Source organism: Aedes aegypti, chromosome 1 (assembly GCF_002204515.2).
Source record: "Aedes aegypti strain LVP_AGWG chromosome 1, AaegL5.0 Primary Assembly, whole genome shotgun sequence".
Taxonomy (NCBI): Eukaryota; Metazoa; Arthropoda; class Insecta; order Diptera; family Culicidae; genus Aedes; species Aedes aegypti.
Genome location: NC_035107.1, coordinates 145,289,980 through 145,313,338, shown reverse-complemented (window position 1 = coordinate 145,313,338; position 23,359 = coordinate 145,289,980). Strand labels below are relative to the sequence as shown.

Genomic DNA, 23,359 nt, shown 5'->3' with positions numbered 1-23,359 from the left:
TGTTTTGAACCTGCCACATTAGCTAAAAAAATTGAATACAAAATCCTCCCCGAATTACTTTAAGCGGTTTCATGCTTTAGGTGAGTAGTGTACATCAATTATTCATTTCTTCTTCTTCGTTTTTGGCATTACATCCTCACTGAGACAAAGCCTGCTTCTCAGCTTAGTGTTCCTATGAGCACTTACACATTTATTAACTGAGAGCATTTTCTTTGCCAAAGTTGCTATTTTCGTATACCGTGTGGCAGGTATAATGATACTCTATGCCCAGGGAAGTCAAGGAAATTTCCTTTTACGAAACGATCCTTGACCGACCGGAAATCGAACCTAGACTCCTTCAGCATGGCTTTGGTTTGTAGCCGCGAATTCTAACCACTCGGCTAAGGACGGCCCTTTCAATTATTTATTTATTTATATAGTTCGAAATTAACGTCCTGTCCCAGTCGAATGACTAACTGGCTGATTGTGATTTACGATGCGTTCGTTGTGTTTATTTTAACGTTCCCTCTTTCATACGCAAACAACTCACACCTCTAATTACCTGTACATAGGTGTTCTTATCTCCAATAACTGATAAAAAGAGGATAAATTAACATTCAACCTAAAAGCAGGCACGTCGTTCCAGCAGTTAACATGCTTTTTTTAGGCGTCGTTATTCATTGTTTGGAGCACACATTTGCATTTGACGCACCATCGACAGTCAATTTAGAACTAAGGGGAACACATGTGCGCCCCGAAGCCGAAGGAGACGACGCTTGAACGTGTTTCTGACCTGATGGAGTATAATTTCGAGTGTTCAATGTGCGCTGTTATAGAGTTACACGAACCTACACACAGTCTCTCCGGTTTCTCGGATGAGATCATAAGTTTATATAGTATTTCGATGTGCGGAAAATAATATCGTTGGCTCACATACAAAACGGCGTCATCATCAGTCATCGAAAGTCGCTCCGGTTAATTGAAAGCATAGACAGAGCATCGCGTACTGATTTGAATAACATGTCCATCTGGCAGTAGGCTGGGGGATGCGAGTAAAAATAGTGCCAAATAGAAATCCAAGCGTGCCAAGATTAACAATCATTTGCTGACAGACCACACAAGCCGTAGGCAACATGATCCAGATCTAAGCAACTTCTGTTCAAATAAACACCCCAACCGTTCAGCAAAATCCGAATGCTCAAATTGAAATATGGCTGTGTTGATGTCCTATCACCGTTTAATAGAGAAAGACTCCCAACATGTGAGTTATTGCTGGAAAAGTAAGAACTAATTCGTTTAACTACAGAAGAAGCCATACTAATCGAACGTCTAATTTCCAGTGTCCATTCTGATAGTTCTAGTCGTTGCGGTCGCGTCCAGTTTGATAATAAGTTTCAGCTTATACTCCTTGTGGGAAAGCTTCAGCCTAAACTGCTTCGTCGGGGCCAATTTAAGTTTTGTGATATCTTCTGACGAGTCTAATTATCTACAAGGCGCTGCTCAATCGGCGCAAAATGAACAAAATCAGTATCAAACTTTGCAGGAAAATCAAACAGAAGAGAGATGTAAGTATTTGGACTAGATTAAGCGAATTTGGTTTTATGCAACTATGGATAGTCTGAAACGTTCTTGACTTACCAAACAGAATTGAGATGGACAGGATATGATAGAATTAAGGTGCACAACCTTTGTATTAAGGTGGTCCGTATTTATACAATATCAAGCTGTTACACCCTCTAAACTTGTTAATTAAGACCCCAAAAGCTATTGTGAAAATTTGACCTAAGCATTAACCGTTTTCATTAGCGTAGGAACAATGGAGATCCCCTTCAGAACGCAGCCGACCCCCACCCCCAGAAACTTTTTTTTATGGTTCTTCTTCATTCTGGCGTTACGTCCCAACTGGGACAAAGCCTGCTTCTCAGATTAGTGTTCTTATGAGCATTTCCACAGTTGTTAACTGAGAGCTTTCTTTGCCGATTGACCAATTTTGCATATGTATATCGTGTGGCAGGTACGAAGATACTCTATGCCCTGGGAATCGAGAAAATTTCCTTTACGAAAAGATCCTCGACCAGCGGGATTCAAACTCACGACCCTCAGCATGGTTATGCTGAATAGCTGCGCGTTTACCGCTACGGCTATCTGGGCCCAACTGGTATTGAGCAAAAAAAATAGAAAAATATATATTTAGATTTAATTATCTCATTCATGCAGAGCAAATCCAAGTCTTCTGAATATCATTTTATACATATACATTTGTTTAGTGGAATATCGGCTTTTTAATTGGGGGAAACATGTCTTGTTCAGCTCATTAGTAAAACAATCTTGACTAGTCGAATGAGAATCTTTGGAAACGTTTAATAAGTGGCGATTCAACTATTGTTAATTCTAATGCATAACGTTGAACATTGACCTAAGTTTGTGTTAAAAAAGCACCTTCTCAGCTCTTTATAGAGCAAAATTTTTATTCAGCTGTCATTACCATTATTGAACAATAATTAAACATGTATGCTTGTTTGTGGCTCTGAATTGTTAGTTGGGTATGACATGAATAAATAAATGCTGGTGGAATCAATCTTAGGGTATTCTTGGAAAAACTGTATGAAATCCTTATAATCTGTTTCAATAAATTGCAAGACTGAAATTCATAAAAACAGGTTAATAAGAACTCTACCAATCGAAATTTTGTAACTTTTTCATGGGCGTTGAATGGTCAACAATTTGAACCAAGGCGTGTTTTGGACTCCACTTGGCTCACTGTGAGATCAAAAGCTTTATAGTCGCTTGCTCTCCCCTAATTGAAATCCTGGCTACGCCCATGACTGGCAGGGATGTTTGTTAATGAGAAGGATCACAGTATTCAATTTGATAAGCGATCAGACCATGATAAACAATTATTTGTGAGATATAAACATGCATTTAATTATAATATTTTTAATTGATATAAAAAATTTCCCAGTGGAAAAAAATAAAGTCGATACTTGAAGTGACGAACCATCAAAGATTGTTGCACAAATAGCTAAACGCACCATTCCTAAAGCTGTCAGGATGAAAACATGTTTTATAATATTTTACTCATATGAAAAGGAAAAAAAACTCGATTGGCTCAACCATCACAGAACACTCTTATGTCGACACTTACAACGGCAAACCGTTAAAATTTCGTTAAATAAAGTAAAACTTTTGCATGCCTACACTCATAGTGTCGAATCATTCAAAATATTTCTTTAATATCAAAAACAAAAGTTAAAGGAAATCGACCCCTTTTGCGATAGAGAGATCGCCGCTCAAATTTACACACCGTCGGCAGGTTAAGCCGTAATAGACATGACAACCCTAATTGAGAAAATGAAATATGTAAAACATAAATAATTTATAAATAAGAGTTTATGCCACCACTCATAGTGACGAACCTTTCATCTTCTTCTTCTCTTGGCATTGACGTCCTCACTGGAACAGAGACTGCTTCTCAGCTTAGTGTTCTTATGGGCACTTCCACAGTTATTAACTGAGAGCTTTCTTTGCCAAAGTTGCCATTTTCGCATTCGTATATCGTGTGGCAGGTACGATGATACTCTATGCCCAGGGAAGTCAAGGAAATTTCCATTACGAAAAGATCCTGGACCGACCGGAAATCGAACCCAGACACCTTCAGCATGGCTTTGCTTTGTAGCCGCGGAATCTAACCACTCGGCTAAGGAAGGCCCCATACAAATCGTTCATAGTTTGTTGATATTTACGTCTCTCCGCTGAACGATTAAATGTGGAGTCATACAAATTTTACAGATTTGAAATAAAAACATGAAACGGGCTCACCAATGGATACTTCTTCCTTGATTGAGCAGCCACGATCCACTTTCAGCTTCACTCAACGTCATGCTTGCTCGGACTGTTCAAACCGCACGGCAAACGTGAAAACCCCCCATGCATTTTGTCAATTTTCTCCATACAAACTTGGAGCTCGTTTAGCCCCCTTTTGGAGTTGACGCTCAAATTTTCGCAGTAGCTTCTGAAGGTCCAAATAAACAAATTTGTGGGGTGTAACTTAAAACTTCAACTAGTTCATACAACTGGTTTGTCTGCTAAAATACTCTAAATTATACTCTAGAGGTGGTCGGGATTCACATTTTTCAAACCCAAACCCGATCCGTACCCGATTTATGTTATTTTTTCAAACCCGGGCCCGACCCGAACCCGAGACAATAATTTAATGCCAAACCCAGACCCAGCCCAAATTCGAAAAACTAAATGTTGTTCAAACCCGAACCCGACCCGCAACCCGAAATGTTTTTTTTTTAAGAAGAACCCGACTAAAACCTGAGTTAGGGACACTGCAAAACGCATGAGCGTAAAGATATATATATATATATATATATATATATATATATATATATATATATATATATATATATATATATATATATATATATATATATATATATATATATATATATATATATATATATATATATATATATATATATATATATATATATATATATATATATATATATATATATATATATATATATATATATATATATATATATATATATATATATATACCACAGCGGGTTAAGAATAACAGAATGTCCTGAAGGTTCAGGTTTCTGAAATCAGTTTCACTTAATAAGTGTTTACCAAGTAATTGGAATCGTAATTACGCGAAAACTGGGTAGTTACATATCAGGTGATAAGAAATTTCATAATCGGAATCACAATTATCACATACAAATGTATCAACACACTGAATATTTTCCATGTGATTGTTGAGTCGGCAGTGGCCAGTCAAGGTTGTAACCAAGAGACTGCAATTCTGCGAGCTAATTCATAAGCCAATTTATTCCCAGCAATGGAAGAATAGCAAGGATCCATACAAGGTTTACAGAGTTCACTGAATTCAGTTCCTCAAATTGAGTTCGACGTGCGATAACAAGCTTAGACCCTGAGTAGGCCGAAGCAAGAGCTTTAAAAGCTATAAGCAAAGTGACAAGCAATTGTGAGATCACTCGAAGCAAGGACAATTGTGTCCCAATTCACCGGAAGTGGAAACATCCACATCACTAGGATTTCCAATGGACGGAGAGAATCCATGGAATTTGGTCACAACCAATTCCCAGTTTGTGGAGTATATCAAATGCAAAGTCTGCGAATTTACATTCATATGTTCATATAGAGATGTAGCAATGATCAGATAATGATTCATCATCGTCAACTCATGACTGATTCTGTTCGAGCAGAGCATTATGTCTAACACTTCTTCTCTAGCAGATACCATGAAGGTTGGGCGACTTCCTACAATAAGTAACCCAAGATTTGAACTACTTAAGCATTCCATCATACTGGAGCTTTCATTTCATTTATTTAGTTAACATCTACACAGATAACACTGAATCAACAATTTCAGGCCACAATACTCGGTTCGTGGCCGCATCTCTCCATCCTCGGTTCTGCCCCACGCTCTCCAAATCGATACGCACTTGATCCGCCCACCTAGCTCGCTGCGCTCCACGCCGTTTTGTACCAACCGGATCCGAAGCGAACACCATCTTTGCAGGATTGCTGTCCGGCATTCTTGCAACATGCCCTGTCCATCGTATCCTTCCAGCTTTGGCCACCTTCTGGATACTGGGTTCGCCGTAGAGTTCATCCTTCGCCGCCACACACCGTTCTCCTGCACACCGCCGAAGATCGTCCTAAGCACCCGACGATCGAAGACTCCAAGTGTTTGCAGGTCCTCCTCGAGCATCGTCCACGTTTCATGCCCGTAGAGGACTACCGGCCTTATGAGCGTTTTGTACATGGTACATTTGATGCGGGCGTAAATCTTTTTTGACCGCAGCTTCTTCTGAAGGCCATAGTAGGCCCGACTTCCACTGATGATGCGCCTCCGTATTTCACGACTAACGTTATTGTCAGCCGTCAGCAAGGATCCAAGGTAGACGAACTCGTCGACAACCTCGAACGTATCCCCGTCTATTGTAACACTGCTACCTAGGCGAGCCCTGTCGCGCTCGGCCCCACCAGCTAGCATGTACTTTGTCTCGGCCGCATTCACCATTAGTCCTACTTTTGCTGCCTCGCGTTTCAGGCGGGTGTACAGGTCTGCCACCTTTTCAAATGTTCGGCCGACGATGTCCATATCATCCGCGAAGCAAACAAATTGACTGCATCTCGTAAAAATCGTACCCCGGCTGTTGAGCCCGGCTCTCTGCATAACACCTTCTAGCGCAATATTGAACAACAGGCACGAAAGTCCATCACCTTGTCTTAGTCCGGTGGGATCCAAACGAACTGGAGTGTTCGCCTGAAACCTTCACACAATTTTGCACACCTTTCATCGTCGCTCTTATCAGTCTCGTGAGCCTCCCGGGAAAGCTGTTCTCGTCCATGAGCTGGAGCTTCTCAAATTGATATCTGAGCAGCTCCAGATGATGTGATGAGTATCAGCATCACTGCCCACAATCAGCATAGCCTTTTCATAGGCAGTGAACGACAACTCGTTTGGAATCATCCATTGGGGATGATCCACAAGGTTACCTAGATAAAAGTTCATAAAGTAAGGTTTTTGAACTAGCGCCACTTGAGCTGTACCATTTTCATGAGTCTACAAAGATTGATCGTTGCTGATATTTTATGCTGAAGATTGGTCTAACTAAGCTATCTTAACCGTAGCCACTACCCAAACTAGGCAGGATTAAGCTTTTCGCAATTTCAGCACGAAAAAGACCAGCAGCGAAAAAAACAGATCGGTATCTCTTAAAAATCGCCAAAGGCGAAAAGCACAGAATACACTGTGTGGGGCCTTCCTTAGCCGAGTGGTTAGAGTCCGCGGCTACAAAGCAAAGCCATGCTGAAGGTGTCTGGGTTCAATTCCCGGTCGGTCCAGGATCTTTTCGGGTTGGAAATTTCCTTGACTTCCCTGGGCATAGAGTATAATCGTACCTGCCACACGATATACGAATGCGAAAATGGCAACTTAGGCAAATAAAGCTCTCAGTTAATAACTGTGGAAGTGCTCATAAGAACACTAAGCTGAGAAGCAAGCTCTGTCCCAGTGGGGACGTTAATGCCAAGAAGAAGAAGAAGACACTGTGTAAAACGCATAATGCGAAACCATAAAGATGAAAATTTAAACTAAATTACAACGTATTAATAATCCCACCCTTATTTAGCCTCAGACTTGAAACTGAAGAAGGGCAGCCGATTATCTCGGAGAAACACAAGGTCACCTGCACCATTGCTCCGGGTAGCACAGGAAGGACATAGTACTGTAGAGGGCGCCCTGGTAATCCACAGCCTCCGTTTGCGGTTAGGTTTTATTTAGACCCCCCTAACCATTCATTCTTATTCACGGTAAGCTTAAAGCCGCATGAATTAGGGGTCACCTGTTAGGTGGACTTTTACCACCGGAACAGGCAGTCCGTAGTGTTAATTCTTAGACAGTTGAAACAACCGCTACCGATACTACGCGGCTATCTAGGCTGATCGGGAAAAGGAAGTTAACATTGATTAATAACTCCTGACGTGCCCCAAACAGCCTCTGCCGGGGTCATTCATTTCTCTAATTACTGTCAAAGAAATTGATTATATGTAGACACTTTTACTTGAATAACGAATTTTATTTTATTAAATTCCATCAAAATACATGATTTTTTATTTGAATTAAAAAAAGAGACACGGACACCATCTTCAGCCATTTAGCTGAACAGACTGTAACTTAACACTATACAACGGACAAACATGCTCCAGTGGCACAGCCGAGAAACATTCCTGACGAAAAGTTTCAATGGCTGCAGCGGGAATCGAACCCACACCCCATGACACGATACATTTAACTGCTTGGCGACACTAACCGCTCGGCCACGAGGCCCACCATTGTTTCTATTATTGCGGTAGGCTTCTTCATACGCAATGTATGTAATTCCATGCAATAACAAAAACATTGAACTCAAAAGGCGAGACGAAATTTGTGATTGAATCTCTTTGGGAATCATATAATTTTTTTTGCTCTTGTTTGAAAGCTTGTGGTTTGTTCAAACGAGTTGCCCCAAATCTGAAAAAAGATTTTTGTTATCTGTATCACCTACCGGCAGACTCAAGTGGGCTGATCATAAAGTTTGAATGCCTGAGAAATTATTTTGAAACTCTAGCTGAGATATTTATAGAGATTGACCTCATGAAACGTTGCGAACTTATGAACACCTCGAATTGAATAAGCGCGCAAGGGAGCCCTAGTAGTTGGTGCGACATCGACGAAGATGGAGCTCTGTAATGCGGTAGGCATGAAACTGACATCCTTTTCAAATGACTAACACGAAAGACTCAAGGACATGGATCCACAATGGAACAATGGAAAATGGACAATGGAACCACTTTGTTGCCAAAATCGGGAGATGCCAAAAATGGAGCATGCCAAAAACAGAATCTCACTGCACCAAGAAAATATTAAATTATTCAAAACTTCACACTATCTACCACCACCAGACGTCGCAGGAACATAGGTATGGGCGGCCATTGTGGGTGGTACAAAGCGGGCCATGATGAGGCGGAAAAATGCTACAACGGTCGGGCTCTTAAAATATCAACCGCTATCGCAAAATTTGTCTTAATAAGCTTTTGTTAGTTGCTAAACTGCCCATAAACGCATGCGTGTCAGTCCCATGTTTGCTGGATTATTCACCTGGGACAATTATGCGTTTATGGGCAGTTAAAGTTAAACATAAAACAAGTTTAAAAAGGATTGTGGAAAGTGAATGAATTGGAATTACATCCAGGTAATCCGTCAACCATTCCAATCCAGACAGCCTCAATATAAACCGCCAAAAATCCATCATATTTCCGCCCCTTCGCCAATCCGGACCCCGTACTTACGCATTGTTCAATCCTGAGCCTTACCCTGGGTTTGGCTCTGAGCCGAAACCTGTGTTCACTAAATTACCGCCAGAAGCACGCCGTGGCCATTACCTTACTTCGGAGTTGGCCTATAGAGTCAACAAGTATGCCACTCCGTAGACTGCCAACGCGAGCCGATAGGCGTCACCTAGTTGGTGCATATAGGCGGCCCTTTTGTGAACGGTCTGAAGTCTGCTAATTCCGCTAATTCGATTCGAAGGGCACTGTGAAGGGGAATAGTGCCAGCCAGCCGTCCAGCCTAAAGGATACCGTGAAGAAGAAGCGGAAGTACCCGCCGGCCGTCCAGCCGGAGCGAGAAAAAGCGGTGAGTCGACCAGGGCGGTGAGAAGGTGAAGTAGCGGGACGAGAAGAAGGGGCCCTGCCCCTGGTAGGAGAAATAAAGGTACCTAATTGTGCGAGGATGGAAGTGGGTTTGTGTTCAGCAAAGTATGTATTCTTGGTCGTGATAGTCAAGCGCGTACGCCGACCCATAGGCAGTTGAAGTGAGAAGAGTCTCACCTGTGCTGCGCAGGGATCGCCTCATTAGTTACACACTATTGTAAATATTATGTACAGCAAATGTTGGAGAGTATTGCCTTTCATACATACACACTTCCAAAAAATCTAGCGATTTATGTCTTTTGGGATGTACATAAAAGAAGCGAGCCAAATGACGTAAATTTGTGTCGAATTTTAAATAAGACATTGCGGTAACAAACCATACAAAGGATTTCCTAAATTTCAGGGTTAAGGTGATTATAAAACGAAGCCAAACTTTGAATTTTCAAGTGCACAAGACTGGATAATCTGACAACAGTTCGTTTTGAAAATCAATCAAATTTCTTGCTTGCTGGTGGTGACGTGGTGACCAATGGGATAAATTTTCAACGCAGAGCGCTTTTTGGTTCTCAAGTATTGTGCTCTTGAAAATGTGAGGTTTGGCTTCGTTCTATAATCACCTTAATAAGATTTCAGGGCGATATTACTTCGTTATTGACTATCGGTTCACTTCATCCACTTGCGTCCCCATAATGTTATACCAATTGCCATCAAGACCTTCAGCTATGATCCACCGCTTTGTCGAGAATGCTCTAACGAAGACTTATCTTTACCGTTTCAGACATTATCCACGAATACAGCAGCAAATGGAGCAACCCGGACTTTTGCGAGTATCTGACTTACACGCCGTTATTCCATGCGCTACTTGGAGTTATTTGGATGGCCCTATTTGTGACCCACGGTCACGGCGGTGAAGGCGTTGGAAGGTATCATTCATCAACCACTCATATCCTGGATAATCTGGAGAGATCTATTCTTTCAGTATAATAGCTCGACCCTGGCGGATCGTCATACCGTCGTTGGTATTCTTCGTCATTTGTGGCATTTCGGCGATTGTGTGCGCTAGTCTAACCACAAGCGGTTTGAACGAATTTTGCCAACAGTTCAACAAAATCATTTCCACCGGGGAAAGCGAATGTGCGCGAATGATCAGCTACTTCTCGATGGACCATGCGAACGATCTTGTACTGCCAGATAAAAACTACTATCTGGTGGCTGCATTTCCTTGGATTTGGGTAAGCAGTTACATTTTCGGAGCTGTTATCCTAGTGCTTCGCATCGTTCTGGTTGTCGACTTCAAACTAATTCGAATAGTTGTTTCCACCGTCGAAAGGGATATGGGTAAGATTAATGTTAGATTGAAGCTTAAAGGATTGTTTTTGATCAATTGTATTTTTTAGAATCTACACAGAGCGAGCAGCACCAAAATGTTCAAGTATTGAACGAAGGAACGCAATTTAGCACAGAAGCTACCAGTTCAGTACGATTAGGAGATTAATGCCTGCAATAATAGTTTTTACCTTTCGGTACCTGTTGTGCTTTTAGTAATAGTGTTTGCGTACTAATATGTGATATATAACAATTTTAAAGTCTCTCTACAGTAAGCATTTGCGACGAACACCAAAATCCTTAAGCGACAGATTTATTTTATTTTATTTATTCCGAACAACTATCATTTCCTATTTAAATTTTAAGTGAACCTGCAAGTGATTTAAGAATTTTAAAATTATTTGGGACAAAATATGGAATGTACTTGAAATATCACTTGTGAACTACTATGCGACGAATAACACTTGAGAGCCGATCGACAATCAACGATAGGCTTACCCTACGTGTTTACGAGGAATAAGACCCCTAGCTACGCCTGTGAAACTGAGTCTGCTGGGTGAGTTGTTCAAATCCACGCAGTTGAGAGATGTGGACAAGCTGGGAGAACTTCGGTACCTGAACCGATACGAATCGATGACGTCAGGTGATAGTTCGGGTGTCGGAGTTAGGTAGGCTGACCATAAGCCAACCAGATAAAAACGAGACAAATAAAAAACAAAAACAGGACAATTTTAAAAGACATAAATTATGCGATTGTGCTACTTTTCCCCGAATGGCCCGTTTCTCCGAAGTCATTTCCCCGAATGGCCCGTTCCCTTGTAAAGCAATGCAGCTCAAAAAAGTGCAATAATAGTCTTTACCCGAGCAGGCGAAAAAAGCTAAGTAATACCAAATTTTTATATGGACATACAAAAGTGATATTAACTTGAAAGATATAAGAGAAAAAAGTTCCGAAAATAATATCTAAAATTTACTCCTGGAATACTATTAGCATATCATTAGGTTCGATTCCCGGTCGGTCCAGGAACTTTTCGTAATGGAAATTTCCTTGACTTCCCTGGGCATAGAGCATCATCGTACCTGCCACACGATATACAAATGCGAAAATGGTAACTTAGGCAAAGAAAGCTCTTAGTTAATAACTGTGAAAGTGCGGGGACGTTAATGCCTAGAAGAAGAAGAAGATCTTACCAATATTAGCGAGCTATTCCTTAGATCTTCCAACATCAAATTTAGCTATGGCTCAGAAGTTCAAGGAATAAAATTTTGATATAATTTTCAGGTCTTTTATCTCTTATGTCAATCAAATCAATATCTCGATTAAATGGTCAGAACTTTGCTTCTGCTCGGGTAGTGAGATAGTGTTGAGTTAGAATCGATAAGCTACAAAAGAAGAAGATAATTGATCATTCTCGATTAAGGTGATTATAGAACGAAGCCACACTTCAAATTTTCAAGAGCACAAGACTTGTGGACCAAACAGCGCTCCGCGTTGAAAATTTATCCCATTGATCACCACCAGCAAGCAAGTAATTTGATTGATTTTCAGCGCGAACTGTTGTCAGATTCTCCAGTCTTGTGCACTTGAAAATTCAAAGATTGGCTTCGTTTTATAATCACCTTAAATACATATTGCCAAAAATACATATTGTTCACCACCTTGAAATGCGAAAGATTTTGAGTGTTAGAACTTTTCGGAGAACTGAGCTATTCGAGGAAACGGGGTTTTCGGGGAACTAGCATTCTGAGAACTGGCGTTGGGAGGACGACATTCGGAAAACCGCCATTCGTAGCAGAACCAGATTATGCAATCCCAAGCTACATGTCTGTATGATTCAATAAAAATCACTTAAGAACCTTGAAGCACATTCTTTGATTTCCGAGAAGCAGCGATTTTTTTTAGGAAATTCTAAAAAAACGTTGCTTTTCGGAAATCAAAGAATGAGTTTTTTAGAATTTCCAAAAAAAAAACAATACACTTTTCAATTTTTCCAATTCACACGTAAATTTTTCTAATATTTCATTACTTTATTGAAATATCCACTTTTTAAACAGTTAATCAATTGCGTATCAGAAGTAAACACGAAGTTGTTCTTTTTAATTTTTGGTATTATAGAATAATTATCTGATAAAGATCCGTATTTTGGAAATCCACTAAAAATTTGGCATAAATATGAGTAAAGAAACGCAAAAGGTTAAGCAGAAGTATTGAGGGACTCGGTTTCAAGTGAGGACACGAAAACTGAACTGAACTGTCTACTAGCTTTATTAGAAAACCTCTGTACTGGATGGAGTGTTAGTTAAGAATGATCTGTTATGAAAAATAACAAAGTGTGGCTGTTACGTTAGTAACGTTTGTAACGCGGGGCGATTGCTACTACGTTAACACCCCGTCTCGATCGGCCATTCCAATTTGCCTAAAAATCTTACGTGGGTTCTCCAGACTCATCCCGAAAAAAAATGATTTCGATATTTTGGTCCACCTCCGAAGAAATAACTGAATAGCTTCCTAATTAAACTGCTTTGCACCTTGCAATACCTCGGCTGAACTTCCCGTCTCACCGAGAACAGATCAAGCGAATTCTTCGATTTAATTTCAAGTTCTTGTTCGCTTTTGGAAGCATCAGTCCTATCTAAATTATCAGGAAAAAGCATTTCTTCAGTATTGCCTTCATCTGTAATCTGAACGCCATCACCATTTTCGATTCGTGGTCCATTCAAAACACAATCTGGGTAGTCATAGTCTTCATAATCAATTTCCAAACGATCTTTGTAAAATCCAGTCGGCGGAACGGAATGGCCACAGCTTGAAGGCCACCGTCAACACTCACCTGCTACAGCTGCTACAAATACTATTAGTAGGATTTTACCAGCCAAACTCAAATGAAATGCTTCAAAGTAATTTTAACTAATTTTATTTTACATTTAGGATTAGAACTAATTTAACATTAAGTTTTCTAATTTTAACTAGTTTGATAAGTTTTTCTTCTCGCACGTCTTGATCGCTTGAATTTTTCGTTCAGTATCTTTTTTTTTCAGCCGCAGCTTACTTAGATTTGTTATCCGGTTGCTATGGCGCCAACGATATCCGAGCAACATAATCAGTTGCTACCAGTGTTGGCAACATTCTCCGAGCCCGGAAACGAGATGTTCGCTTGTAGCAATACAATTTTGCTAACAGGTCTTGTGAACGATGATTTTGAAGTCTTCACGGACACCGTTCTAATTTTTCCATCTGGACCTTTGTAAATCTTCTCGACAACTCCTTTCGGCCAGCATCCTCGATGTAAATTCTCATCTACTATCATTACAAAATCACCAACATGATATTCGTGGTAGTTTCTGTTATCAGGCCACTTGCGGCTTCTTATCAGTTCTGGGCGGTAAGACGATAACCATTTACGCCAGAAACGATCAGCGTAAATTTGAGCATTTTTGTAGGCTGCTCGGCAATCTAGGTCCCTCTCGTCGAAGTGATGGTCAAATTGTATTGAATTGTTCCTCCCCAAAAGTAGCATATTTGGAGTCAACGGTTCAGCGTCTAATGGATCACTCGAAACGTGCGTCAACGGCCTATTGTTGACAGTATTCATTACTTCACATAATGCAGTACGCAGCACCAAATCTGTCGGGTGTCTTTCTTGAAGCATCGCACGTAAAGCATTTTTTACAGAGCGCACTAACCGCTCCCAACACCCTCCAAAGTGCGGAGCACCGGGTGGGATGAATTTCCACTGTACACCTCTAACACTCATCGAATCCTCGATCTGCGGTTGATCTAATGTTTTTACTAGCCTTTTTAGTTCTTGATCTGCGCCAGTAAAATTTGTCCCATTGTCTGTCATAATGCATTGCGGTAACCCACGGATTGACATAAAGCGACGGATGGCCATAATGCAGCTATTTGTGTCCAGCGAAGGTACTACTTCAAGATGTATAGCTCTAGAAGTCAGACACGTAAAAAGAACCACCCATCTTTTTTCTAAGCGACGTCCAACCTTAACAACCAACGGTCCAAAATAATCTATTCCGGTATTGGTGAACGGGAATGCAAACGGTGTTGTTCTTTCCGGAGGAAGATTACCCATTTGCGGAACAGTCGGAAGAGCCCGAAGCTCTCGACACTTTATGCAGGATGCAGTGTACTTCTTCACCTGTGAACGGATCTTCAGAATGCGATGACGCTCCTTGATGTTATTGACGATCGTTTCAAGTCCTTGGTGAGCGTTAACGATATGGTACATGCGGATCAGTAGCATCGAAAATGGATGATTATCGGGGAGAATGACGGGATTGTTAACATCAAACGGCTTACTGTTGTCTTGCACACGTCCTCGCATACGGAGTATTCCGTTGTGGATAAACGGCGAATAGGTTTTCAAGCGACTACTGTTCTTAACATACCCGGTCTGCTTTAAGCTACGCAATTCATCTCCAAACACCTCCGACTGTACTTTCCTATACCATGCATTTCTTGCGTCAGTCATGTCGTGCACAGTGATGATAAACGTTTTGGCTTTTCATTTTTTGGTAATGCTAATATCTTTTTCATCCTCAGGTAATACGCTGTCGACCTAATAAGTCGATTGAAATCGGAGAATCGCTCGATATCGGGTAAATCAATAGGGTACTCCTCAGATACAGTGCAGCACAACAAATCAGCGGTGGCATCGACAGTCAGTTCGGAGTGAAAATTTACCAACTCGGCAGGCGTCAATTCAAGCGGTCCGTCGATGGGCCAGCGGGTGCTGACATGAAGTAGAAAATCCGGACCTTTCATCCACTCTTGCATATTACTAAATTTGCTCGACTTTGTTCCAAGATCGGCAACGTTCAACTGTGATGGTACCCAATGCCACAAATCAACGCTGTGACCGTTCTCCTTGATCTTCATAATGCGAGATCCGACATACGCCGTAAGCTTCTGACTCGTCTTCAACCAACTTAGGCAAATTTTGGAGTCAGTCCAGAAGAACAATTTCGTCACCTCTATTTTCATCTCGTCTTGAAGCGTCTTCATCATCTGACTAGCAAGCACATAACCTTGAAGTTCCAGACGTGGCACAGTTGAAGACTTCAGTGGAGCGACCCTTGACTTAGCATAAACCAAGGCAACATGTGACGTATCCTTTGCCGATGAACCATATACCGTTTTGTCTCAAATTCCGAACAGACTCATATTCCGAACACTCGGTTTTTGTATGGGGATTTGGTTGAAATGTTTCGCTGAAATATGTCACCAAATAACAAGGAAATGGCAGTCAATTGCAATTCAATTTTAACGTCTTAAATATAATTTATACCGCGGGAGTAGTGATGATTCTCTAGTTTGAGACCAGTAGCATCAGCTCAGATAAATTTATTTGCGAATTTTTTCATTTGAATATGGTTTATTCGTGCTGTTCGGAATTTCAATCAAGGTGTTCGGAATATGAGACAGAATAAACACAGTGTTCGGCATTTGAATCAAAATGTTGTTCCATACTTTAACGTAAAAATAATACTAAAACTAATTAAATCAACATTATTATGGGTACACCCACCAGCTAACAGTTAGGCTTCGCGAAGAAATTATAATTTACACAAATATCAGCTAATTTATGGCAATCAGATGCATTTGAAGTCACTGTTGGCCTTAAGTGTTCGGAATATGAGTCAAAACGGTAAATTACACAAGCGAAAGCCTTGTCACTCGCGTCACAAAAGGCATGGAACTCAGCATCAGCGAACGACGGAATCTCCGGAAAATAGTATCTCGGCAATCGAATTTCTTTCAGCCTAGCAGTTTCATTTAACCACTCTACCCATCTCGGAACCAAACCATCTGGAATCTCGTCATCCCAGCCGGATTGCAATCGCCACAGTTCTTGAAAAATGATCTTCAGGTGTATGGTGATGGGACTCAGGAAACCTAGTGGATCGAATATGCCCATCATGAACTTCAAGAGTTGTCGTTATGTAGGCACACTTTCACCGGTTCGGAACTTTTCAATCAATTTCGGTTAGTCCAAGGAAAACACCAGTTCGTCGGTCTGAAGGTCCCAGTCGATACCAAGCACACGGGTTCTGCTTCCGACTCGATCAGCAACCAATGCAGGATCGAGAGAATCCAAAAAAGCTTCAGAGTTCGATGAAAACTTGACTAATTGAAATCCGCCATGATCGTGGGTCTCGACCACACGCTGTACCAGTTCGATGGCCTCTTCATCGGTGTTCGCACAATCAAAATAGTCATCAACGTAATGTTGATCTATCACGGCGCGTTCCACACCAGGATACTCCTCTTCCATTTCCTTCGCGTTGAAATTCTTGATGAATTGTGCCATAGAGGGAGATGACACAGCACCGAAGATCATCACCATCATGATGTACACACTAGGAGGTTCAGAGCGATCCATGCCACGAAAAAAGAATCGTTGAGAGTCCTGGTCCATTCTACGGATGAGGATTTGGTGGAACATCTCTTTGATGTCCGCCACAAAGCCAATCTTCTTCTTCCTAGCACGCATCAGGATCGCAATCAAGGCAGGTACGAGGTCAGGACCTTTCAACAACAAATCATTGAGAGAAAAACCATGCGATTTGGCCTTCGCATCCATGACCAAGCGGAATTTACCAGCGCTCTCCACGCTGAAGTGGGGCAAGTACCATGTGTTCGGTGTTTCAGTGAGTTCATCAGACTCCAGTTTCCGTGCATATCCTTTAATGATGTAATCTTGAATTTTGCTGCAATACTTCTCGGCGAAATCGGGGTCAGAATCCATCTTCTTCTCGATAATCTGTAATCGCCTTAACGCTTGAGGCTTGCTGTCCGGGAACGAAAAGTTGTTGTACTTGTAGATTTGTCCTACTTCGAAGCGCTCTCCCCGTCGTGTAATGGTACGGTTCATAATATCGATGGCACGTTGATCCTCATCAGACATTTTTGGAGACTGTCCGGTGATTCCAAAATCTTCTATCTTGTAAATCTGTTTCACCAGATCCGTCAGCTCGACGTCGTCATCGTCAGCACATAAAAAAACGTGATTGTCGAATGATGCAGTATCGCTTGGTTCGATCAAGCCATGAACCGTCCAACCCAGGTGGCAGCGAGTTAGTTGTAGACCATGCAGTGAATATTGAATTGTTTTCAGTGGTACAATCAAACCTGCGTTGTTCGAGCCTATCAGCATACAGGAACGAGCACCTTGCACAGCAGCTAGCTTGTCTTCATCAAGCATTGGGTACAGCTGCCTCACCTTCTCGATGTCGAAATTCATTGGTGGTAGGTCGAAATTTTGCACAGAACGAATGTAATTTGCTCTGTACCATTTTGCTTGAACTGCAGGACCAGAGATATCGAATGAGAGCATCATCGAATCTTCTTCCTTATGTGATATACCGTTCGTCCAACGATAATTCACAGACGACGTTGGCCCTTGAAGTCCAATCTTCGCAGCAACGGTAGCGTACATCATCGACAAAGATGAACCTTCATCAAATAGCGCGAAGACTTCTTCGACGCAATTTGGACCTTTGATCCTCACCTTTCCAACACGAAGTAATGTGTTCGCGTTTTTACCATTCACGTTGCACACATTCGGCATACTAGGCGGGAAGCTTCTAGGTGACTCATCGCTGTGTACCAATTCGTGATGATTTTTACCACAAACTGAACACTTCTTTGAAGATTTACAGTTTCTTCTGGCGTGATCCGATTTCAAGCAAATGTAGCACACTTTGCACTATCGGGCGGTGGTTCTACGTTGAGCTACAGAAAGTCCCCGAAATTGCTCGCATTTGTCCAAACTGAAGTGGGAACCTACCGAACACAGTGGACACTTCTTCGGTGTTTCCTCATCCCGGCTGTTCACATTGAATACAACCAGTTTTGGCTTCGCTAGGTAGTTCACTTTCCTGGGACCGAACGATGGATTCAAACTGGCCAACTGATTGTCCATCTCATCCTCCAACCAACGAGCGAAAGTGTTGAAATCCACCACGGTATCTTCCTTCATCAATGCTGCCTTATGGCGAATCCACATTTGCTTACTGAAACCAGGCAGTTTTTCAGCAAGGGTTGAAATGAGTTCGGGGTTGAGCAGATAATTATCCGCCTTGGCGTTCTGCATCGCGATCATGGTACCTACTACAGCATTGTAGAAAGTCCTAAACGACTCGATGTTGCCTTCCTTGACGCTCTCTAAATTTCGCAGTGCTTCCAATCGATTGACCACAACCCATTCAGTGCGTCCAAAGTTCGATTTCAGCATCCTCATGATCTGAGCGACGTTGTCAGGGGAAGACAACAGTGATTCCACAGTTTTGCGTGCCTTACCTTGTAACGCTTTATTCAGTCGCCTGATATTGTCCCGATCTGTTAGACGGAATTCCTCAGTGGACGTTTTGAATTCAGTTTCGAAAATCATCCACTCCATGATGTCACCAGAAAACGACAGCAAGTCCTTGACGTTTCTTCCTTGCAGTGCCTTGAATGCTTCGTACAGGATTGCATTCACGCCAGGTTCGGGAACAGGTACATCATTCGCTGCAGGCTCGCGGGACGATGGGCGAATTATGCGATTTGACTCCAGATTGTTCGTGTTGCTTGCTTCCACGGTTTTTGACTCGGTGAGCCATTTGGTGACACGTCGAGATACACTGGTGTACGCACTCGAGCTGCTACCTCTGCTGCTGCAGACACTCGAGCCGTAACTTGAACCAGTCTTAAGTTCTTCCTTCTTAAATTCACGCTCACGCTTTCGCTTGAGGAACTCTGCTTTTCTTTCTTCCGTTTTCAACGCCAGGTCATGTTCTATCTGGAGCGCAGCTAATCGTTTCTCAGCCAGAATTTTGTCTCGTTCGATAGACGCCTTCAGTTCATCCTCCTCGATCTGCTCTTCCAACAAAAGAGCCTGCAGTTGGCTGTCAGCTTCGCTGATACGAGAAGATAGGCTTTTCTTTGAACGCCTTTCAGAGTGGGCAGCACCCTTCGAGATGCGAGAACCAGAAACAGGGTCGTTCTCCGCGTCATTTCCGATCGGGGCTGAGACATGTTCTGCAGTTCGCTGGATTGGTTTGTTCTGCCGCTGTTCATTTACAGGAGTAAGAAACATGGTTGGTTGATGTGGAAGTTGAACAAAGTAATTTTCTAGTCGCTTTGGTACTACGCCTCTAGTTTCTCTTCTAGAGCGGCGCAACTGTTGTGCCATATAAACTGGCGTTTGGTATTCGAAGGACCAATGTAAAATCCAGTCGGCGGAACAGAGTGGCCACAGCTTGAAGGCCACCGTCAACACTCACCTGCCGGAGAAGAAGGGCCAAGGTAAAATCCAGTCGGCGGAACGGAATGGCCACAGTTTGAAGGCCACCGTCAATACTCACCTGCTACAGCTGCTACAAATACTATTTGTAGGATTTTACCAGCCAAACTCAAATGAAATGCTTCAAAGTAATTTGAACTAATTTTATTTTACATTTAGGATTAGAACTAATTTAACATTAAGTTTTCTAATTTTAACTAGTTTGATAAGTTTTTCTTCTCGCACGTCTTGATCGCTTGAATTTTTCGTTCAGTATCTTTTTTTTTCAGCCGCAGCTTACTTAGATTTGTTATCCGGTTGCTATGGCGCCAACGATATCCGAGCAACATAATCAGTTGCTACCAGTGTTGGCAACAATCTTCATCTTCCCCGTCTTGCTCCAAAGGAAACCTGGCTTGAGGTATACTGCTTCGCGACTAAAAATGGGTGAACCAACGTGCAAAGTTCGATTTTTGACCAACTTCGCCGCGTCGCAGCTCGATTCTCAATAGTGCGCATAATGCACACGGCGGAGGGCATAGATGCGCTCTATAGCGAAGCGACTCGCGACGCGGCGAAGTTGGTCAAAAATCGAACTTCGCACGTTGGTTTACCCATTTTTAGTCGCGAAGCAGTATATATCTGCTTCCAAAATGGTCTTCTCACTGTCATCAGTAAGCTTTACGTGACTTGTTATAGTAGATTTCAAATCTTCGAGCTCACAACAATGCTTACCATGTTGATCCATTATGTGTTCCTCGATGCATTCCGAACGAAAATTCCACTGTTCCTGAGTTTTCACATTGCATGCGTTTGCACAAAGATTCTCCGTAAATAGCTCAATTTCGAAAAAGTTTCCTTTCAGATGACCAGTTGCTATATTTCTTCCACATTTCTTCAGAATCGCAGTATCGCCAGTAAATAAAACTTCGATGCCTGCTTCTGTCATTTTCTTGACTGACATCAAATTCTCCCTCAGATCCGGTACATGTAAAATATCCTTAACATTGAAATGAACACCTCGATTACTGACAGTGTCGATAACTCCTATGCTTCTGGCTATCATGGCCTGACCTTCTTTCGCAACTTCAATTTCAACTGGATCGTTCAGCTTACGTAGGTGAGAAAACACGGATTTGTCGCTTACCAGGTGGTTACTACAGCCTGAATCCAGCTTGAAAACGATTTTTCCTTTCTTTCGTGTAAATTTCTCCGCATCTGCCATGAAAGTTACTGATTTATCTGCATAATTCATTTCGCTTCCAATCAGCCTATTGCAATCCTTTTTGATATATCCCCGTTTACCGCAATTATGGCACATTCCATTAAACTTCGTTAACCTTCTCTGCTAGTGTCCTGTAAAAGCCGCTGGTATTTCGTTATCGTATCCAAACTCTCATTTTTCTAAACGGTCCGCTCGCTTTGACTCTTCTGCCAATAACCTCTGCTTGACGAGATCCAAAGTTAATTCATCCTCTGCAACATTCTCTAAAGCCGTAACTAGTGGGTCATACGAGTCCGGTAATGTAAGAAAGAGCTGCGACACCAAATCTGCCTCCACAGTGATCGCACCAACCGTCTTCAACTTCCTCACCAGTCCATCAAACTCCAAGAAATGGCTTCTCATCCCGGTTCCACTCTTCATCCGTAGGCGCGCCAGCTGTTCCCGGATGAGCGTCTGACTGGCAACCGATTTCTTTGCGTACGTTTCTTCCAAACTTTTCCACATTAGCTTTGTTGTTGTCTTCTCTCGAACAACCTCCAGACAGTCGTCAGCTAGACAGCTTACCAACAGCGCTTTTCCTTTGCGGTCTTTCTCTAGAAATTTGGTCCTCTCAGTTGCTTGCTCCGGTATATCATCCGTCAGCACCTCTGAGACTCCTGCCGCCTAAAAGAACAGCCTGACACGGTAACTCCAGTTTTCATACTCTCCAGGATTTCCTTGAAACTGCGATATAGCGCAAGCTAGGTCCTTCTGCGTGGTGCCCATAACCTATTGAGGGACTCGGTTTCAAGTGAGGACACGAAAACTGAACTGAACTGTTCTTCTTCTTTCTGGCGTTACGTCCTCACTGGGACAGAGCCTGCTTCTCAGCTTAGTGTTCTTATGAGCACTTCCACAGTTATTAACTGAGAGCTTACTATGCCGATGACCATTTTTGCATGCGTATATTGTGTGGCAGGTACGAAGATACTCTATGCCCTGGGAAGTCGAGAAAATTTCCAACCCGAAAAGATCCTCGACCGGTGGGATTCGAACCCACGACCCTCAGCTTGGTCTTGCTGAATAGCTGCGCGTTTACCGCTACGGCTATCTGGGCCCCTGAACTGTCTACTAGCTTTATTAGAAAACCTCTGTACTGGATGGAGTGTTAGTTAAGAGTGATCTGTTATGAAAAATAACAAAGTGTGGCTGTTACGTTAGTAACGCTCGGATAGCGGGGCGATTGCTACTACGTTAACAAGAAGCATGTACGGTTCAAGTTTAACTCTGTTTGAGGAACTAATAATTGCTTGGAAAATAGATGAGTAAGACCACGGTATACACAACAAGGTAGGCTATTCCCACGTGTAAACAACGATTTTCAATAAAAACATGTGTCGTCATTCCTATCGCCAAGCATGGGACTAGAAGGATAGTAAAAGAGAGCAGGCTTTGCTTTCTCTTGTACTCGTTCGAGATTGCGATAGGAATGACGGCACTACCAAATGTCATTTTTCGGAATATAATACCTTGTTTATTTTTATCGTGAGTAAGACAATAAACTCGGAAATATTTCTAAAAACTGTTTGTTTTGTTGTTATTTTTATTGTTTTACTGGTGTTGAAAATTATGTGCCAATTCTCCATTTCCTAAAATACGGAACAATTCGAGCATCTTCCTTAAAACGACGGGAAAGCCCGTCGGGGGTACGGAAACGGTACTGTCCCGTTATATACGGTACGTATGGTCAGCCTGGAGTTAGGTTCCGTGATCGAGTAGATGGGTTAGTGGGTTGATAGGAGATATAAGGGCAGTTAGTTAGCTCCGTATAGTCCGATCGCGCGGTCACATAAACTCGGTATTAGAGTCTAAGTTTTTATTTATTTATTTATACACACCGTCTTCGGCTTTAAGCCGTACAGACTGTTGAACTTAACTCTAGACATAAACATAAGAATTTCATAAGACTTATTTCATTACAAACAACAAAATTCAAAAACATCAAACTAAAGCCACATTTACATAAAATTTGAATCATTAACATCACATAAATCAATCAAAACTAATCAGTCACATAACAAAGCTTGAATCAACAGTACAACGAAGAGGGAACATTTTATATCGGTTTCCACGTATCATATGGTCGATTTACGAATTCTCGAAACTTAACACCTCTCGGCCAGGTAGATGCATCTAACGCAGATGTTTTCAAATGCTTTTTCAACGCGATCTTGAATGACACATAGTCAAACGTCTTAGTGTTTCTCCACTTCGGTATTAGTTTGACGACGTCTCCGCAATCAGACAACGGAACACCAAGTTGCTGCGA

At 41.9% G+C, this 23,359-nt stretch overlaps 1 protein-coding gene across 1 annotated transcript; it reads left to right on the top strand.

Annotated features, from left to right (window-relative positions):
* The first annotated feature begins 598 nt into the window (after positions 1-598).
* On the top strand, positions 599-10,855 carry LOC5565071. The gene is made up of 5 exons (XM_001649331.2): positions 599-1,259; positions 1,320-1,544; positions 9,998-10,142; positions 10,199-10,557; positions 10,617-10,855. The coding sequence occupies exons 1-5, from the start codon at positions 1,190-1,192 to the stop codon at positions 10,712-10,714; spliced, it is 897 nt and encodes a 298-aa protein (XP_001649381.2). The 5' UTR covers positions 599-1,189; the 3' UTR covers positions 10,715-10,855.
* The last annotated feature ends 12,504 nt before the right edge of the window (positions 10,856-23,359 follow it).

Coding starts and splice junctions, on each gene's coding strand:
- LOC5565071 (XM_001649331.2), top strand. CDS start 1,190: ATGGCTGTGTTGATGTCCTATCACCGTTTAATAGAGAAAGACTCCCAA. Junction 10,143..10,198: donor GGCGGTGAAGGCGTTGGAAG/GTATCATTCATC, acceptor CTATTCTTTCAG/TATAATAGCTCGACCCTGGC. Junction 10,558..10,616: donor CACCGTCGAAAGGGATATGG/GTAAGATTAATG, acceptor TGTATTTTTTAG/AATCTACACAGAGCGAGCAG.